This window comes from Megalopta genalis, chromosome 1, assembly GCF_051020955.1.
Source record: "Megalopta genalis isolate 19385.01 chromosome 1, iyMegGena1_principal, whole genome shotgun sequence".
Classification (NCBI taxonomy): domain Eukaryota; kingdom Metazoa; phylum Arthropoda; class Insecta; order Hymenoptera; family Halictidae; genus Megalopta; species Megalopta genalis.
In genome coordinates, this window is record NC_135013.1 from 24,512,246 (window position 1) to 24,530,352 (window position 18,107).

Sequence of the window (18,107 nt, forward strand, 5' to 3'; positions counted from 1 at the left end):
TGTACGTTAGTACCCGAAGTGACGTGGATCTTCAACGCATCTTCGGTCGTTTCACGTGTATCGGATCGTCAGTGTGTGTGCACAACGTTCTCGGCACACTATTGTCAGACGGAAGAAGCTGTGGATTCTCCATTGTTGTCCGAGGTCTCCTTAGGTAAGCATCCAGGTCGAAGCTTGTGACAATTGTGTAATTTTCCTTGTGAACGAAACACACGCAGGCTACCAATTAGATTCTTTCTTTGGCAAGAAAAAATGTGCGAAGACTGCGGATACTACCGATTGCGGCTTCTGGTAGTACATTTAAAAGCTTGATAAACAAAAGCGTAACAAATGCCTGCGTCTTATGTATCGAATTTTGTACATTGTAGAGACGTAAGTGTGGCAAAAACCGTTACGTTCAAGACATTAAATTACGTCAGCGGACAAGTGGATCTATCAACTGGCAATGTGCGTAGAAACTTTGATCCTCGACGTATAAGATAGAAGTGACGCCGTTCAAAGACAATTGTTAGACGATAAGGAACTATATTCAGTTATCTATCGATGATTATTACACGATCCGTATCTCGTTCCGTTTCGATTTCTCGACTATCCAGGTGGTAGGATTGTAAAGAAGCGGACAGCTAAAAAAAGAATCGACGCGAAACGTTTATTACAGTTTGAAAATTCCGAGCGATTGGTTCTGGTTTTCTTGGAGATCACGAGAATATTAGTTGCACGGTAATTATTCTACGGCTTGAGATCGAGGAAAAGACTTAGTTGTTACGTAGACGATTGTTACGTTACGTTGAACTCGATTAGCATAGGTGAGCCGTTTTATTAGGTTGAAACGAGCGACGATTTCGGCGATTCAAGGAAAGTTTCCTGCTTATCGTCTTGAATTCTGTTAATAATGACGCCTTCGAGAAACTGGTAAAAATAACTTCGATTCTTTAGAAAAAAAAGAAGTACATTTAATCTTGCAAGTTTCGACGAAGTAAAAGTTTACGCAGTGTACTAATTGGAGTAATTCATGCATCTTGATTGCACCGGCGACAGCGTCCTATATTGCTTCCAGAGGTAACGCTTTTGAGCAAATCACGTTACACGCCTGATCTAATAGGACTAGGAAGATGCTAAATGCATTATTTACCCTCGGAAGTTTTGTTCTCGGAAAAAAAATGTATGGTCGTGACTTATGGCCATTGCAATACATAGGTCAGCCGTTTTTAATCAATATTTATTAGCTCTACTTAACAGTTAATGATACAATCGTTGGAAAAAACTTGAGTTCGAGGATCGAATTTGTCACCCGAATTATACGTATAAGTGCAATAATCACGCGTGTCGTGTTTCACGACAGAGATAAAGTCAGGGTATCAACGGGACCTTCGCATTCCACACACATTCATATTAAATTTACTATAAACTCGAAGCGTGACGAGCATATATATGTTTTTATGATAATATAACGTAAATATTTGTTGCGATAACTTTCCTTCGCAACCTTCTTGATTCCTGAGAACCGATAATCAATAAATCTCGATAAATCTTTAAAAAGATGTTACCACGTGTATGACGCAACCTTTAATTTGCAAAGCAGATTAAAGGATATTCTTAGTTATATTTTTGTACCAGTTATATTTTTGTCGCGTTGATTATAAAACCTCTTGAATGAATCAATTTGTATATTTATCGCCAACTAACGCCAGGACATTTGTATTTCTAAGAAAACGTGGGCCGAATAGGCAGTAGAATGAAAGAAAAAATGTTGTTCGTGCAATCATTGCTGATTTTTCTTGTTATCGTTCGCGCCCAATTGTCATCTTGCATCGAAAACAATAGTGATAAAATTTTTGTTGAGAAACCGTCTGATCAAAGTTCAACGTGGCCGAAAATAATTTTTGTTGTTGACAAAGTCGCTCTGATTTAAAAGACCACAACATATATAATCAATGTTATGTTTATCAGATACTTTTATTCATTATTGTATTTATTTTTGCGATAAAAAATGTTTAATCAATTAATTTTTAAATCGGTTCAATGAATTCATTAAAAATATTTTCTTTTCGATTAATCGTTATAACATTAAAATGGCTGCAGATAATTTCGAAAAGAACCTGCTACGTTCTTACGCTTTTCACCTGCCGGAAGTTGTTTAATAGTGTCATAAGTCAAAGATAGATAATTCAAAATTGTTTAATAAAAGATTAGATAGCAGTATCAATTGAGCTCGTAAGCCAATTATTTGAAATAACATAATCTAGTGTCCTCGTTCAAGATTATTATTGGAAAGAGAATGAACAAGGTTCTTTCGAAGACAGCTCAGTCATCGAAAAATCTATTACCACGCTTCCGGTAGTTAAAGTGCTCAACACTTTAGCAACATCATCAAATTCAAAGACACTGTTCACAAGTTGTTAAATAATTTCGTTGATAAAACCATCTTAGACACTGATCTCAACCCTCATACGTTTTCCAGGATATAAATTCATACACTTTCAAGCTCAAATACCGTAATACCTTTTATTTCCCTGTGAGACTGTATTGTATCTTGCATGAGGGTGAAAGTGTGCAATTACGAATGAAACACAGTTTGTGCATTTAAAGTATAGAGTCGACAGGGATGGTCAATTACTTCAGAATTTTCGGCGCAAGGGTCGGATAGTTTACGTACTGTAGAAACGTTGACAGAAAGTCCGAAAAGTATTGTTGCGTAGGACGGTAGGGAGCCATTCGGGCTATTGATTGCCGATTGTCAGTTGAACCTAACCTACAACGTCATCATTGCCGAAAACCGGGGCGAGAACATGGGGGGTTGCAGAAGCAGTCGCGGCAAGCTCAGCAAAAGACGGCCAGCTTTGAAATGGACGCATCCGTTTGACAAATTCCTATCTGTTTTCCAGCGGTTCGGTGACATGGCGTACACGATAAACCAAATATTTCATACGTCAATGTTCTTGACGTATGCGGTCACAGTGTACAAAGGGCATTACATGCGAATACCGTCTGTGGTGGCCGCCTTCAAAAAGTTCGACCCGGGGATGTTGAAATACATGACCATCTGGAATGTGGTGAGTGCTAATTGTTCATTTCTGTAATACTCGAGGTATCACACTTTCACGAATTTCAAAATGTAATTGCGTTGACGGTTAACATTGATCGGACCGAGGTTCCGAGAATTTCAAAATGACACGCGTCGACTATCCGACGATGTTTTGATTCTATAGTGAAAGTGTCGATTGTCTCCTAGAAAAACAGTATCCTACGATGAATTTTTACGACAATACATCTGTTGTTGTTATTGTTGGTGTTATTGTGCCGGCATCTGTCATCGTAACTTGATGACATAGATTATAAATTGTGAAAGGGATTGACAGGCTCGCAGTCGCACACGTTGCTTGTGAAATGTGAATACGAATTTAAAATGTTCCTTCTCATGCATTTTCAGTCAGTTATTTTTTAACCGTTTCTTTGTTGTATTTTTGCTAAGATTTCGTTACCAAGGCTGAAGTATTTTCCGCCGTGGTTTGCACCTTTGAGAAAATTCCGACAGATGGCGCCGTAAAAGACAACGAAATTCGTTGCGCGCGATCTGTGAAGATTTGAATTATATAAATGTTAGAACGTCGAATTTTCTTCAAAATTAAACGGATAAATGTCCCGAAAACTTTTTGTTCCATAATCGCACTAATTTTGTCAGTTCGTGTATCGGTCGTTATTATTTTTTTGTTCGACGTGGAATGTCCAAACAGACACCCGACTCGTCAAGCGGATTTCATAGTGTTATTAATACAAGCACGTGTTATTTACACGCGTGCCTTGATATCCAACTTACTACATTATTTATAGTTTGAATAACAATCGGTGCGTAATACTTACTCATTCTTGATTCACTTGAATCGGAATGATGATCTCAATACATACCTGTCGATTCAATCGATTCCAATGAGTTTGTAGAAACGAGCAATCTGATCGAATGCTTTTTCATTGAACGGAAGTATTCTGCAATGTATTTATTAATAAGTCTCAGTCGACGTTACATAACGATTCACATATTACGGACGTCTACTTTTTTAGTGGAGAACACAGCACGTTGCACTCTACAGCTGTTAGATTAGAACTAGTTAAGCCGTAACTTTTGCGCTTACTTAGAAACAGCGACGGTTTAAGTGACTCAATGAAGATACATGCTTAGACTTCCAACAAGGTCGATGACCATTCTGTTAGAACGATGTGGTCGGTTATAATGTTCACAACCTTCTGGAAAATTTTGCTCGACGATCTACAACAAATATTTTCGGCTATCCAGGTCCGATCTTTCGTGTCTGTAATTGCAAAAAATACATTGGTTAAGTTCGAAAGTAAATGTCAGGGATACCTATTTCGACTGGTTCGAAGAACTGTATGGTGTAAGTGTTATGTGATAGGGGACAGTGAAGATCACGTAACGTGTTGCAGCAACGGTTTGCTTATAATCTTCGATCTCTTCCTTTTTTTTTACTGTGCAAACGCACAACTTGTTCAAGTAAAACGGACCGAAACTTTTAAATTTTAATTAGAAAGCACCGGTTGGGAGCAGCTTGTCGATATAATAGTGCGACGATCAGACGTAACCATGGACTTTCCTAATAACGACACAGTGAACGATACTTGAAACCATTTACACGGTTACTCGCCAGTCTCCAGGGACTGAGCGACGGAATGAATTATTACTCTGGGTCAAAATAGACCCGGTTCAAGGGTTAACAAATATTTTACGTCACGACGAGAGGACACGCTGGTTTCCAGAATCATTTTTTCAATTAAAATACGATAACAAATCTAAAAACCATTACCAATGCATCGCGCACCAAGCTCGCGCAGATCGAGGAACACAGCCTCTATTTTTTTCTCTTTCTGGATCCGGTCCTCATCCATTTCGTATACGCCCCAATGTCCCTTCATTTGTTCTGTCCTATTTCCATGCCGTACTATATATATATATGTACCCTATTTATTTACTTGCCGATGTCAACGCCCTTTGAAAAACCGAAATGTCCAGCCTCGTACATTCAATAATTGCAGCAAAGCAATTTAAAAGTCAATTTCACGCTGTGCAGTATGTCTGGTCGGTATTGTGTCTATCGTAAAACAAATTTAAATTTAAATTCTATATTGCACAGTTCAGGAAAATAGTGCACTTGTATTTCGACTCGGCATCGATAATAAGTACACTAATTATGTACGAGATGCAACAGAATTTTAAACCTTTAACACGTTCCGTGCCACGTGTACCATCGATGGTACACGCTTGCATGTTTACTTAGTGAACTGAACAAATTGTTTACAAGAAATTTAGAACCGAAGAATCAATTTCCACCGCAAGAATGGGCGTTGATAAGTTTTTGTTACGTTGTTATGTGTACGAGAATTAATAATTGCACGTAATACATCAAGTTTTAGTAAAATATCAAAGTGTGAAGATTCGAGTAAAAAAAGCTCGGCACGGAACGTGTTAACATTAAACTTATCGCGGTCAAAATGACCGTTCTCCTATTTTTCAGTTCTACAAATTTTAGAAACCATTTTATGGAAAACGCGCTTGAACAAATTATATTATTGGAGCAAGTTTTAAAATAAAAACTTTACCACGTATAAATAAATTCGATCTTCTCATTTTCATGAATAAGTGGGCGCCAGTTATTATTACCGCGAAGACGGTTTTCGTGTTTAACACTAAACCTACCAAGCAGTAATACTAACTGGCATGTACTGCTTCACAAAAGCGAGAAGACCGAATTTATTTAGAATTTGTAAAGTTTTTATTATAAAACTTGCTCCAATGATATAACTTATTCAAGCGTTTTCCACGAAAGAGTCTCGGAACTTTTCGGAATTGAAAAATAAGAAAGCGGTCACTTTGACCGCGGTAGGTTTAGTGTTAAATTAAAACATAAATTAAAGGAAAACAATACTATCGTTTACAGTATCCTTCGAGTAAATTAGTGTTCAAAAGCTTATCGCGGTAAACGAGCTATGTCGTAAGCAGGCTTAAACTATAACAGTTTACTATTTGAAATAATATCGTGCTCGCAGCGTAGCAGTAAACTAAAGGCGTCGGCGTTGTACTTTTCCGATTGTATTGAAATCTCTGGTGCTCCAGTGGCCCCGCTGCGCTGGTAACAAATACATAGCGGCAATGATGTCACGCGGTCTTACACGGACGTACACACTACTAATTCTTCTCCCGTTCAGTATACACATTTTTGCCTCCTCCCATAGAATGTCTCGTTATCTTTGTCTCTCTGTCGTATGCAGTATCGTCGGCCTCCTCTGGCCCCTTCCGGTTTGCATGCTTCACGCACATGCCGGGCTATTTCTCTCTTTCTCCCGGCTGTATTTTCGCTGATCCGTCAGTAAGTCGCGGACCATCGTCGCGGTCGATATCGTTCTGTCGTAGGCTGTAGATGTGACCGAAAAAAAGCCGGAGTGTCATCGATAAATCGGTTGAACCCTCAGCAAATCCAATAAAAGTCACAAAACCGCGGGATAAAATTTTTTCCGTTACCATTCATACGAAGGTATCTCGATCCGTGGATATAGTGTACTAACGAATGATAGGGATTCTAGTGAATCTAGTATTCGTAGATTTTATCTATCTACGAATGATAGATAAAACCGATGATTAAGATATTGCCGCCTGTCTATCAAAAAGTTCTTTCTTTGTAAACAAGACAGTGCCGCGAAACTGCATCTCTCGTTTTCAGAGATTTCTTAATTTTTTCTGGAATATGCTTTCTCAATGAACAATCCGAATCGGGGAATATTTTCAGCCAAGATATAATATACAGATATTGCTAGAGTTTATGTGGAACGGTCGCATATCAATGAAAAATCAGATAACGGATTTATTAGGACAAATGGTGTTGGTTGTCGGTGAAACGTGAACTTTGAGCGTGTTCTGTTATTAACTTGAGACTTAAGACTTAAGATCATGTAATCTCTCTATTTGAGAGGGAGTTTTTTTAACTGTTTGATGTTTTCGGTGTGAGTCGCATATTTGAATAACGCGTGACTTCGCGCTATTATTTATTCGCCAATGTCGTAAATTTATTCGCCAATTTATTCGTAAATATCTTGAATAAAGACAATGGAATTTCCTGCGTTCAAAGAATCGAAAGTATATATAAAATAACATTTATTGAGAATTTTAATAATACTCGCGGATACGATCCAGACACCTTTGTTTACAACTGGCAAACACGTATGAATTTGCAGTATGTACATAACATAGCACTTGTCTAAGCTGTTACGCGCTATTTACGTAATTTACGACTAATTTGTTACGTACATTAAAACAATTTTTTTTCAATAATTACAGCTTTATAATTATGTATTCGCATAATATGTTTATTTAATACAAAATGCCCAACGGTCATTTTGAAAAATATGTACGTGTACATTAGATATGCATATATTTTTATAATAATTTATATCTAATTGAATATAGTTACATTATAATTATTACATATATATTTATTCTCTTTTATACACAATTTGTCTCATAATTCACGAATATAGTTACGACATAGTATATCAAAAGGTAATAAACAATTCTGGGTTACTGTATCAAGTGACCCGCCAGTCTCATCAAGACGATAGACAGAAAAATTACTAAAAAAAAATATAAATGTAATCTACAATTGTGAGTAAAGTTGAATGAACGCGCGGCTAATCGGACTATTTTTAGTGTGCTAGTGCGTTTGGTCGCGTGCGACAACGATTCTAAATTTAAAAGTTGATTTTCGAATTCACGGTTGGTCGTTACATCGACGCGAAGAAAGTTACGTTCCACTGTCATGAAAGCGAGAGATTCGGAAAAAGAGAACGAAAAAAAAAGAATCTGCAGTCACCGAATAAAAACCGGTCAACGATTTTTTTTTCTCATTGTCGGGTTAGGAGGGAAGAGACGACGACAGGATAACGAACTGCGTTAGAAACATCTATCAAAATAACATTTCGGATGAAAATAGTCGGAATTTAATCTATAATCTATTTCTACGTGTCGTTTTCTTTATTTGACATTCGATATTCTGATTTTTGCACGGGACACTCGATCGTATATTGGCGCAACGATTGTTATGGGAGCTGGTTGAACCATTTTCAGACCACGGATAACAGACACCTGTAAGATGATGCGGGAAGGCCTACTGATCGTGTTCCACACGATCTCGACTGTGCAATTCAGTTTCGCGGTGTATTACGGTTTCTTCGAGCTGCACGTGCCCGTAGAGGTTTCCAAAATGTTCAGCGGCTATGCCGGGAAATGGAAGTTCCTAACATTCTGGGGCGCGGTTAGTATTATAACGTACAATGAAAAACGTACAAATTTTGTAGAATCTTACCTATTCAAAGGATACTAACTTTTCGAGGTACTGGTGAATCACATTACTTTTTCAATTATTATCAAACAAGTAAATCGATCAATCAGAGATCGTAATTAACCATTAAAATGATCTTGATGATTGCTTTTGGTTACAAATAACAATGATCGAAAACGTAAATGATGATTCGTTATAGATAATCATTACAATTGACGAAAACAGTTTTTGCTTATTGATATTCATTATACGTAACCAGAATTATGTATTCGTTACAAATTATCATTATCGACGATCAGAATTTTATTTTGGTTGTCGATAATGATCATTCATACAGAATATAGTATAATTCTGGTTATTCGTAATAGTTAGTCATAAGCAATAACGTTTACGTCAATTTCAATGGTTATCTGTAACCAATTAATATTCTTGTCATCGATAATTATTATTTGTAACAAAAAACAATTGTTATCTGTAATGGATGTTTGTGGCCAAAAACTATATCCGCCATTTATAATGGTTATTGGTAACCAAAAACATCTAATCATTTATAGCCATTATAGCCTATATATTTATAGCCATTAATTAGCAATCGCAACACATATCTTTAAGTTTTCTTCAAAATTTAATGATGATCGTTTATGTGAATAAAATGTGATTTTTTTCCAATCAAAATTTTTGATATAACTGTTATTTTTCATACGTGAAACAGATACGTAATAATCGATATAAAATAAACGCAGAATGATGTTATTAAGCTTTATATCGCAGCGTTATGTAACGATAAGTAACAATCACAAAAACACCATATTATCGTACACAGGATTGGAAAAATTGGGGACAATTAGATATAGCCGTGATGAATATCAGTTGTGTTTCAGGGGACCCGAGTAAATGTACAATCTCAGAAATTAATTAAACGTAAAGAAATAATGAAGACTGTGTGCACGTTACCGTTTCGTCCTTGAATCGAAGATGTACAGCGTTCGAGTAACTTTCATTGAAACCTGAGCCGCATAAATCAACGCCTCTCATTTTCTTGTGCACACTCGAATTAGCTAATTGGCTTCTGAAGTTACGAGACAGCCCGCGGAGAATCGGCGATCTAATATTCCTACCGCAATAAATGGAAAAATTGCTTGATGCAGTCGAATGAACATTCGTATCAGAAAATGATCGCTTCACGTTGCGAGAGAGCTGTACACATAATTCGAAGAAGAGTGATCACTTCAATTGTTTGAGCGCCACTCAATGTCGTCCCTAGATTATAGCGCGTGCCGTGACATGCGCAAGTGAACATTTCATTGTATAAATTGTGATGTTCCCATAAATTTGACGCACGGTTTCCTACTGACTGTTGACTCGTATGCGCGCATAATTAACATCCTTCTAATTTGCATTTAAAATAAGAAGATCAAATACGTCCTTCGTCTCAATTCTTATGACAACCATATTCGAATCACTACGATGCCGGCATAAAAATTCTTCGCAGGATAATGCAAGTAATGGTCGGCCAAAGATAATCACATGCTATAGAACAGATAATTGTTTCCGTATAATATGTTTTGCTAACGACTTGTAAAAACACGATGACATGTTTTTATGTCTATCATCAATGCGCCTGTTTCAGATCCTCCAAGCGTTGTTTTTCTTTGTCTGCATGCTGAACGACTGGTTCGGCACGAATGCCGTCAATCCTAAAAAACCGCCCTTGATTCGTAAATTCAAGGACTTTCTATATGCATCGTTAGCCTTCCCAATAGCAATGGTAATTATTCTGTTCAACGAGTATTCCATTCAATCTCGCGATTGTTTGTTTTGCTGTGCAATTTTACAACTACTTCATTTCGTTTACGTTGCAGTTCGTGTCGCTAACATTTTGGGGTCTGATGTCTATAGACCGTGAATTAGTGTTCCCGAAGGCCGTTGATCCGTATTTCCCATGGTGGTTGAACCATTTGATGCACACGATGGTGTTGGTCTCGACGTTGATAGAGATGATACTGTCGCCGAAACAATATCCGCGACGACTTTTCGGACTCAGTACCGTTTCGATCTTCGGCTCTTTGTATTTACTTTGGTATGAAGACGTCATTGCAGTATTCGATCCTCCAGCAAGAGTAGATTCGATTCTGATTTATGAAAATTTCAGGGTTCACGTGATCCATTACAAGAGCGGCGTCTGGGTGTATCCTCTGCTGCCATTGATGTCGGTTCCAGTGAGGGTGCTGTTTTTGGTGTCGATGGTGGTGTTTAGCGGGATGTTGTATATCCTCGGGGAGGCGTTGGACAACTTCGTTTGGGGTAACGAACACAATAAACAACAAAAGTCTCATGCCAAGAGCAAGTAGCCTCGCCCGGTGGTTAGTTACTGCCTTCGGTCATGTCCGATCTTCTCCGAGGTGGTGGTGAATAAAGCAAATCCAGACAAAACATTCTCTACACCCCATACCCTGCGCGCTGTCCGGATCAGTCATTTGATACCAATAATATACTCGTACATTGTGCATGCCATCGCGGAAACAGCGCGTGACTTTTTTAAAGAGAAACAAACATAAACACAAAGGACAGGAAGCGGAAACGAAATACGCTCAAAGGAAAGAATGAAAATTATGCGGTCTTTTGGTAAAATTGCTCGCCGAGGGTTGCGTTGCTGAAGCATGTATGTTATGATCTCATGTGGTTTGTGTCTCATACGCGCGCTGCAAAGGGGCAAAACTAATTATTGTAACTCGACACGCTACACACGCTGTACAGTGCCTGATATTCGTTCCGGTGTAAATAAACTGCGAACATTGAGAACATGTCACACGAACGTACACTGCCGTCCCTGAGCGTTAGAACTCGAGAAATTATTATAAGAATGTTAACAAATATTACCAGCCCCCGCAACGGCTCTCAAGCTGACTCGATGTTCTAATAATTAGGGGCTGTAGCGTAAATATACGTACGTTACGACACTAATGACGGCTACATTTTTTGTACGGTCGACGACCTTCGTGATCATGACAATAAAACATGGAAAGAACTGAATGGAAAACGTGAATGGAAGAACATATGGTACAGAGAAACAACGAACTGTATTTACGTGTGTGACTTATACATATGTGTTCCGCGTATTTGGAGAAGCATATATTATACAGACACCATTCTCTGCATGCAATTTTTCTCTCTATGGGATTAAAACCGGGATCTATTTGTACCGAGTTTAGGAAAAAAATACGTAGCCGAAAGTGACCGACCAGATTGGTGAGGGTGAGAGGATCGATGTCAAGAGGACCGGCGTTTCGCAGACAGAGAAATGAATAGGTTCCGGGATTGACGCCACAACGGTCTCGTGCGGAGAGGACAGACTTCCTTTTAAAACGAAAGCCAGAATCAAATTCGACCGTTACACCCCTCGTTTTTGTATAGTGTACAAGGATAAGACACTTAGCGGACGAAGAGTTTGTTAATACTTTTTGTTATCTCTAGACGAAGTTGAATAAAAATTGTTATTTTCGATAGGCGTTTGTAACTCTGGCGACGACTGCATGACATTATTTTCCACATATGATACGAGTTGGTATGCAGTTTCCACGGATAATTTAGGGCAGAGCAGAGATAGTTTCCTTGAATATCAATTATCGATAACGGGTAGAGACCTTTTCTATAATTAAACAGGGTTGGGCACGTATAGCGTGACGACTGAGATCTCTTAAAATAATAATAGGATACTGGAAAATATTGTTACACGAAGTTGGAGAGTTTCTCCTGGCAACCATTTTTAATGTGTAGTGTGAAAAAAAAATGTTTTAGTTTTAAATTTTTAATTTAACTTTTCTCGAAAAAGGTGTCTTGGAATAAATCCTCCAACTTGGGTTTAAAATATTTCTACGAAAATAATCACCGATTACGTTTCATGCCACGCTATGAGCATAGTACGCTTCAAACGTTTTTATAAAGGTATTGCAAGTGAGAGTAGATGGTCAGAACACATTTTTGAAGTTTATAGATCAATGATGAACAGTGTATACTAAAATGATTTATATGTAGATAACATTCAGAGAACTGTTACGAGTTACCTTTTAAGATTTATAAAGTTGCCATTTTCTAGAATTAATGAACGTATCTAGTACAATTCACAGGATGTATTTCATAAATTATTGAAATAAAAAGATGGTCGGTGTAATAACAGAAAAATCGGAATGTTCGTAAAAAATATTTGTATATAATCTAAGTACTGTAGGATGTACACATTGTAAAATACTGTAATGTACAGAGCAATATTAAAGCTAGATTGATATCGTTCAGTGTAAAAAAAAAAAAACGAAAAGAAAGTTGTGATACGTTATACTTCCGGTGTCGTAAGTTCTGCATTATTTTATTACTAGGTCGAGATCTTATTTGTCGGTAATAAAACGTATAAAAGTAACAATAATGTGCCATTGCGTCGGAGTTATTTACACAGTGAAGTTATACCTATTGCACTTTTAAATATACAGTCGCGAACAACAATTAATACTATGAATATCATGAGATTTTGGCACTGATTGAAATTATCGTACAACTTCGATTTGTTTTCCAGGAAACATTGTAACCACAGGTAAAAATAAGTAAAAAAAAATGTTAACAGAGAAGTCTACTAATCGAATAGAGGAACAGTTTATACAACCACTTAGTTGCAGTCACTTCCTTAAACTACATCAAACAAGTCGGTTATACAGCAATGTTTTTGCTCTTTCCTAATTGCGGTGAGATCTGCGTTCCCTTTGAGCTGCAATGCCGACTGTTAATGATCTCGTCTATGCTTTGTTTCAGCTCCTCCATTTCTAAGATATCTAACGGAAGCGACGTTTGCGTTGCCATTTCCCGGGCATTGGCAGTCTGAACATCCGGCTTGAGTCTTGTCAACTCGGGACAACATGAGTTTAAGCTGGATGCCAGGTTTCCCATTCCTGCCTTCTTATACGCCTCTATTATATCACTTTCATTCTTCAATTTAATGTCATTGGATTCTTGAAACAGGTGTTTCAAAATGGTCTCATCTTGAAGAAAATATTTACTCCTGCGACCTTCCCTGCTTCTTCTAATACTTTCGTAGCTCTTTGAACTTTTATTGCTAGTTTTACTTTTGCTACGTTCGTGTGGCTCCTCGGGCTCCAACATCTTCGTCTCCTCTTCCGCCTGACTATCGTCAGTCTCGCTATCTTGATCTTCCTGATCATCTTTCTCAATGTTGCCTCCTTCGATGTCCATGTCCTTTCCTATGACACCTTGATGTTGCTTCTCGCTGCTGATCTCTTCGCTGTTGCTATGTCCTGGGAATAAGAATGGCAGCAGCGTGTTCACGTTCTTTCCGTCGAATAGTTTAGGGTTCAGCGCCCTTTCATCCAGGCCGGTTATCGCCGAACGTCTCTTCATGTTTGGCACTTGAATCGCAGGTACTCTCGAGTCACCGCCTATAGTCAAAGCTGACAATATTTGCGCGCCAAGTTGACTCTCTTGCGACGTGGTACTCCCTCTTCTAAACAGTGGGCCCACTTTGCCAGATCTCGATTTCCTGAAGTCTCGGCGGCGCTTCCCTCGTCGTCCTCGAGAAGTACTAGCAACCTTGCGCGTTGTCTTCAGTTCTGCTATTTGCACGGATATCTGCGAATCCAAGGAATTTCTTCTAGATTCCACAGAGACGCGGCGTACGCTGAAACTGATCTCAGAATCTACAGAGTTCCTGCGATTACTGGACACCGAGCCTTTTCCATCGACTAGGGCGCATCTACGTGTAACTAATTTCGGTAAAGCAGCAGCCCATGTCGAGCTAAAGTCTTGAGAAGCTACGGAGTTCAGATCGAAATTCAGGCCGACCGGGTCCTCGTGAGTATTATGGAAGCTGATGGACAAGCGACCGGCATTGTTGAAAGTTTTCCTTTTCGCGAAGGCTTGTGCGATTATCTTGTGTTTCTTCAGTCTGATCGGCTCTTCAGTCTCACAATTGAAAGTTCTAAAAAGGAAGCATTGGCACATGCAAAACAGTACTTCAAAAAATGTATGTCGAATGCGAAATTATACCGTCTGAGAAATCTGGTCCACGTGTCCACGGTTGAACTCGTCCAGACCCACGAAGACATAAGAATACCAGAGAAAAATGGTAAGAGTAAGTGCAGCTGCATTTTAGCTGCACTCGGACGGATCTCCATTTTGCATTCAGAAATGTCTAAGTATTTCGTCGTTATTGCACATCTGTGAATCAGAAAGAATATATTGTTGATGTGATTGATTTTTGTAGTTATCAACATACTTCATGAATGTTGCTCTTACATCATATAGTTTCTAAAGCTTTGACGCCACTGCCACGAATGTTGGAACTCGTAAATGTGACAATAAAATGTTACTACGACTGCAGCGAATGTGAAAATTGAAAACAGACCCATACGCACGATGGTCTCGCGTATTTTAGCGCTTGCCCTTTCGGATATGATTTCTTGGCTGGTTATCTTCAATCGTATCAAAGTAATCAGTCCTGAAAATGTTACACTATTACTTCTGTGCATGATGAATTAATAGGATGCAAATTTTGCGCACTTACTAGAAAAATACTTACAGATTAAAATCTTTAGGAACGCATGTAATCAATATATCTTATTATTTTGATTGTACAAACTAGAAGGCTTATATAAATCAATACAAACTTGAATATACCTCTCGATAAGAAATATCCTCCAGCTAATAAAACTATTAGCACAGGACCAAGTAGAAACCAGGCTCTAATCGTGTGGTTAGCGTAACCGACGAAACATATACCAGTTACGCTGTTTCCATCTATTTCTCCTAATGCCATGATAGTTACAGTTAATACGAGTGGCAAACACCAAGCTATTAAATGAAAATATGCGCCCTTCTTGTCGATCCTATCTTGAATTTTGCCTAGTGCTTGGAAACTCATGTGCCAAGCATATGTCAGAATCACAAACCATACCATAGCTGCCATAAGAGAATAATAGACCAAGACAAATACTACAACACATAGTAAGTTTTCCCCACTGAAAATATATTGACAATTTAGTTTAAACTCACTCTATCGATCTTAAAAAATTACAATTGCATATTTACCTGGGCTCACTCATTCTCAATGTTCCATCTTTCCGGCATACTATCACTTCTCTGCTCGCATTCATAAATTGAGCGAGCCAACCAACACAGGATATCATAAAACAACAATTTATATAGAATATAACTAAGGCAGGATACTTGTTTGCACTCCTCCAATCAATCAAAAACGTTATCTATAATACAGAATATATGTGAGACCGAATTATGCATAGAATAGTCCTTTATTTTTGCCATACTTACAACTGTGAACAGGTTGAAAGAACCACATATCCCTGCAGCCCAAGCAATGAAAGAATGTATCTGCTTGTGCTCATCGGGTGTAAACAAGGGGTCATTACATTGTGTTCCACAACTTTCAACTCCTTCAAAAATGGCGAGTGCATTATCAGTCGGGACCAGAGGCTTCAAACATTTGCCCGAAATGTTAAACTTTAGCTCTCTAATATCATTTTTGCATAATCTTGGGAACAGTTCTGTGTTATCACATTTGATGAAACTTGGCCAGATTGTTTGGTTAAATACAATTCTGCAGGGACCAGAAACTATCTTGCACATCTCTTGAGAGGGCAAGTCTACCGTATCATTGGTACATTTTGGCATAAATATTGAGCACAACAGAGGCTGAACAACTGCCCAACACTTTGGTATATGCCTTAATGCTTGTAACACTTGCAATCTTTCCTGTGAAATAAAATTACTAGATAAAAAGTATTCCAAACAAATCTAAATAATGTAATATTATAGTAATTATTAACTACTAGTATTGTTAACTACAGATCGCAAGAAATTTCATCAATAAATTATAAGTAACTGTCAGAATTTGCTTTAGGAAACATTACAGAACAGAATAACTATAAATCACATGGACATAGAAATTGCATGAATGAAAGAACCAGATATACCTGAGGTGACTTTAAATAGGGACCCTGTATACCTGAGCCCCACAGGTATATGGGTACCCAAGAAAAAGCCACCTTTGCACTTGTATAAGTTTATTCCCTAATCTGGCCAAAGGAAAAGTACAAGAAATATGAATTTAATGTTTATGTTTAATATACTTAAACAATATATATTTAAATTTAATAAATTACTTTTATATACCTCTATCATATCCTGGGTCATGTCCTCGGGTATCAATTCCAAAGTGGTTCTGGTATATGGTAATCTTGTACCCATACATGTGTTCTTCTCTAATTCCACACATTTTGCAGGTCTTCTGCAGTTCAAGGGATCAGATGGCAACTCTCTTATAGGATATCTGTCCAGCAGGAAACTGGAGTCCTTGATCCTGTGTCTGGGACTTAATTCCAGACTGTTCCATGTCGTGTTTTCACCGTTGGAATTTCCAGCGTAACCATGCGTCAATTCCGACGACACTCGGTGAAACATGAACAAGCAACAGATCACCAGAAGTGTCATCTAGAAAAGAAAAGAATTTCGATCACTTTCCTCTTTTTAAATCAGTCTCCGTCGACCACCGAGGTGCTATTAGCCTATGGTAATTCATTATTCGGTCTCGAAATCGACGCGCAAGATTCCACCACTATCACCCCGATTAAAAACAAAACGTCACGTGTATACGTCACGCGGATAAACAACGAAAGCATCCCGGGAATAAAAATAGAGTACCTTTGGGCCCTTTGTTCAAGACCAAACGCCGATTATATTCTGCCACGGAGAAAGCTCTCCGGTCCGTTCGAACAAAGCGTCTTGCATCTTCTACGCCCGCAACAGCCGCATCCAGCATACGAACGCTCGGACCACACACACGTTACGTTCGCTCGTAGGCCACCCACGACGAAGCCGTCGGACCCGCTCATACCATACCTCTTTCCGGTGTTTGAATGCTCAGCCGTAAACAGGTTCTGGAATAGTTCGCGAGCGGCGGGACTGTCGCCACTGAGCACTACCCTCCGCGCACTCGGCGCGGGAAATTTTGAATTTCAAATATTTCGCAAAAACTGCACGCACTTCTTTGGCCCTTTGAATACCGTGGGCATTTATTGCCGACCGGCAATATCTTCTCAGAAATGATTACAACGAACGTATGCAATGCAGTTCGATGTTTCGATCATTTGAATATAAATCTGAGAAATGCACATTGATGAGAAATGTTGTCGTTCGTAGTACAGGTTGCAGATAAACTATCTTATGCTGCGCGCGCGGCAGGTATCAAAATCTGTCGTATCGAAAGGGCTGGGAAATGTTACGTGGTCACTGAAATTATCTAGTTGTTATCTTTATCTTCGATTCGACCACTTCGTAAAAAGGAAAGATACATAAATATTCCTTATAACTTTTAAACCTTCCACTAACTTTCTTTTTTTCCTGAGAGAAACTTCCGGAAGGTTGCTGTGACTTTAATAAGGTGACCGATAGACTTACAAATGTAAGAAGACGTTTTCTATTACTATTCAACAGTTCGCAGAATAAGAACCACAAGCTGCTTATTTTACATAATCAATATGGCTCATAGAACGTGTCGCTTTTTAAACGAAAGAAGAAATGTTTTTTCTTAGGGATAATACGCGTGAAAATTGAGAGTGGAAATGTATTGTATAGATTAACATATAGTTGAACGTATGTAATTTCGTAAACCTTCAATTTTATCTGTCGATTATTTTTACCAGCGCGACATCTGTGTTTTAATGGAACGTAAGTAAGCACGCGCAGGTG

At 38.4% G+C, this 18,107-nt stretch overlaps 2 protein-coding genes and 1 long non-coding RNA gene across 7 annotated transcripts; 1 reads left to right on the forward strand and 2 right to left on the reverse strand.

The window, feature by feature from the left end:
- Window positions 1-11,846, forward strand: LOC117229287 (androgen-induced gene 1 protein). 5 transcript variants are annotated; one of them, XM_076523805.1, is made up of 6 exons: window positions 310-447; window positions 2,886-3,053; window positions 9,973-10,110; window positions 10,205-10,422; window positions 10,495-10,646; window positions 11,555-11,846. In XM_076523805.1, exons 1-6 carry the CDS (start codon window positions 331-333, stop codon window positions 11,593-11,595), a joined length of 834 nt encoding a protein of 277 aa, XP_076379920.1. In that variant the 5' UTR covers window positions 310-330; the 3' UTR covers window positions 11,596-11,846. The 5 variants fall into 5 exon arrangements, with proteins under 5 accessions (XP_033341592.2, XP_076379920.1, XP_076379916.1 ...); XM_076523829.1 differs by lacking the exons at window positions 310-447; window positions 2,886-3,053 and adding exons at window positions 6,384-6,542; window positions 8,129-8,315; XM_033485701.2 differs by lacking the exon at window positions 310-447 and adding an exon at window positions 1-154 and having other exon boundaries at window positions 10,495-11,846.
- On the reverse strand, window positions 3,981-6,233 carry LOC143259874 (uncharacterized). Its single transcript, XR_013033899.1, has 3 exons — window positions 5,937-6,233; window positions 4,818-5,102; window positions 3,981-4,307 (listed from the first exon to the last, which is right to left on the reverse strand). It is a non-coding gene; the product is annotated as an uncharacterized LOC143259874 (long non-coding RNA).
- Window positions 11,847-12,532: 686 nt separating the features above from the next.
- Window positions 12,533-17,925, reverse strand: smo (smoothened, frizzled class receptor). The gene is made up of 8 exons (XM_033485666.2): window positions 17,061-17,925; window positions 16,533-16,850; window positions 15,672-16,112; window positions 15,432-15,604; window positions 15,021-15,361; window positions 14,640-14,841; window positions 14,391-14,561; window positions 12,533-14,322 (listed from the first exon to the last, which is right to left on the reverse strand). The coding sequence occupies exons 2-8, from the start codon at window positions 16,848-16,850 to the stop codon at window positions 13,041-13,043; spliced, it is 2,928 nt and encodes a 975-aa protein (XP_033341557.1). The 5' UTR covers window positions 17,061-17,925; the 3' UTR covers window positions 12,533-13,040.
- Window positions 17,926-18,107: the final 182 nt, after the last annotated feature.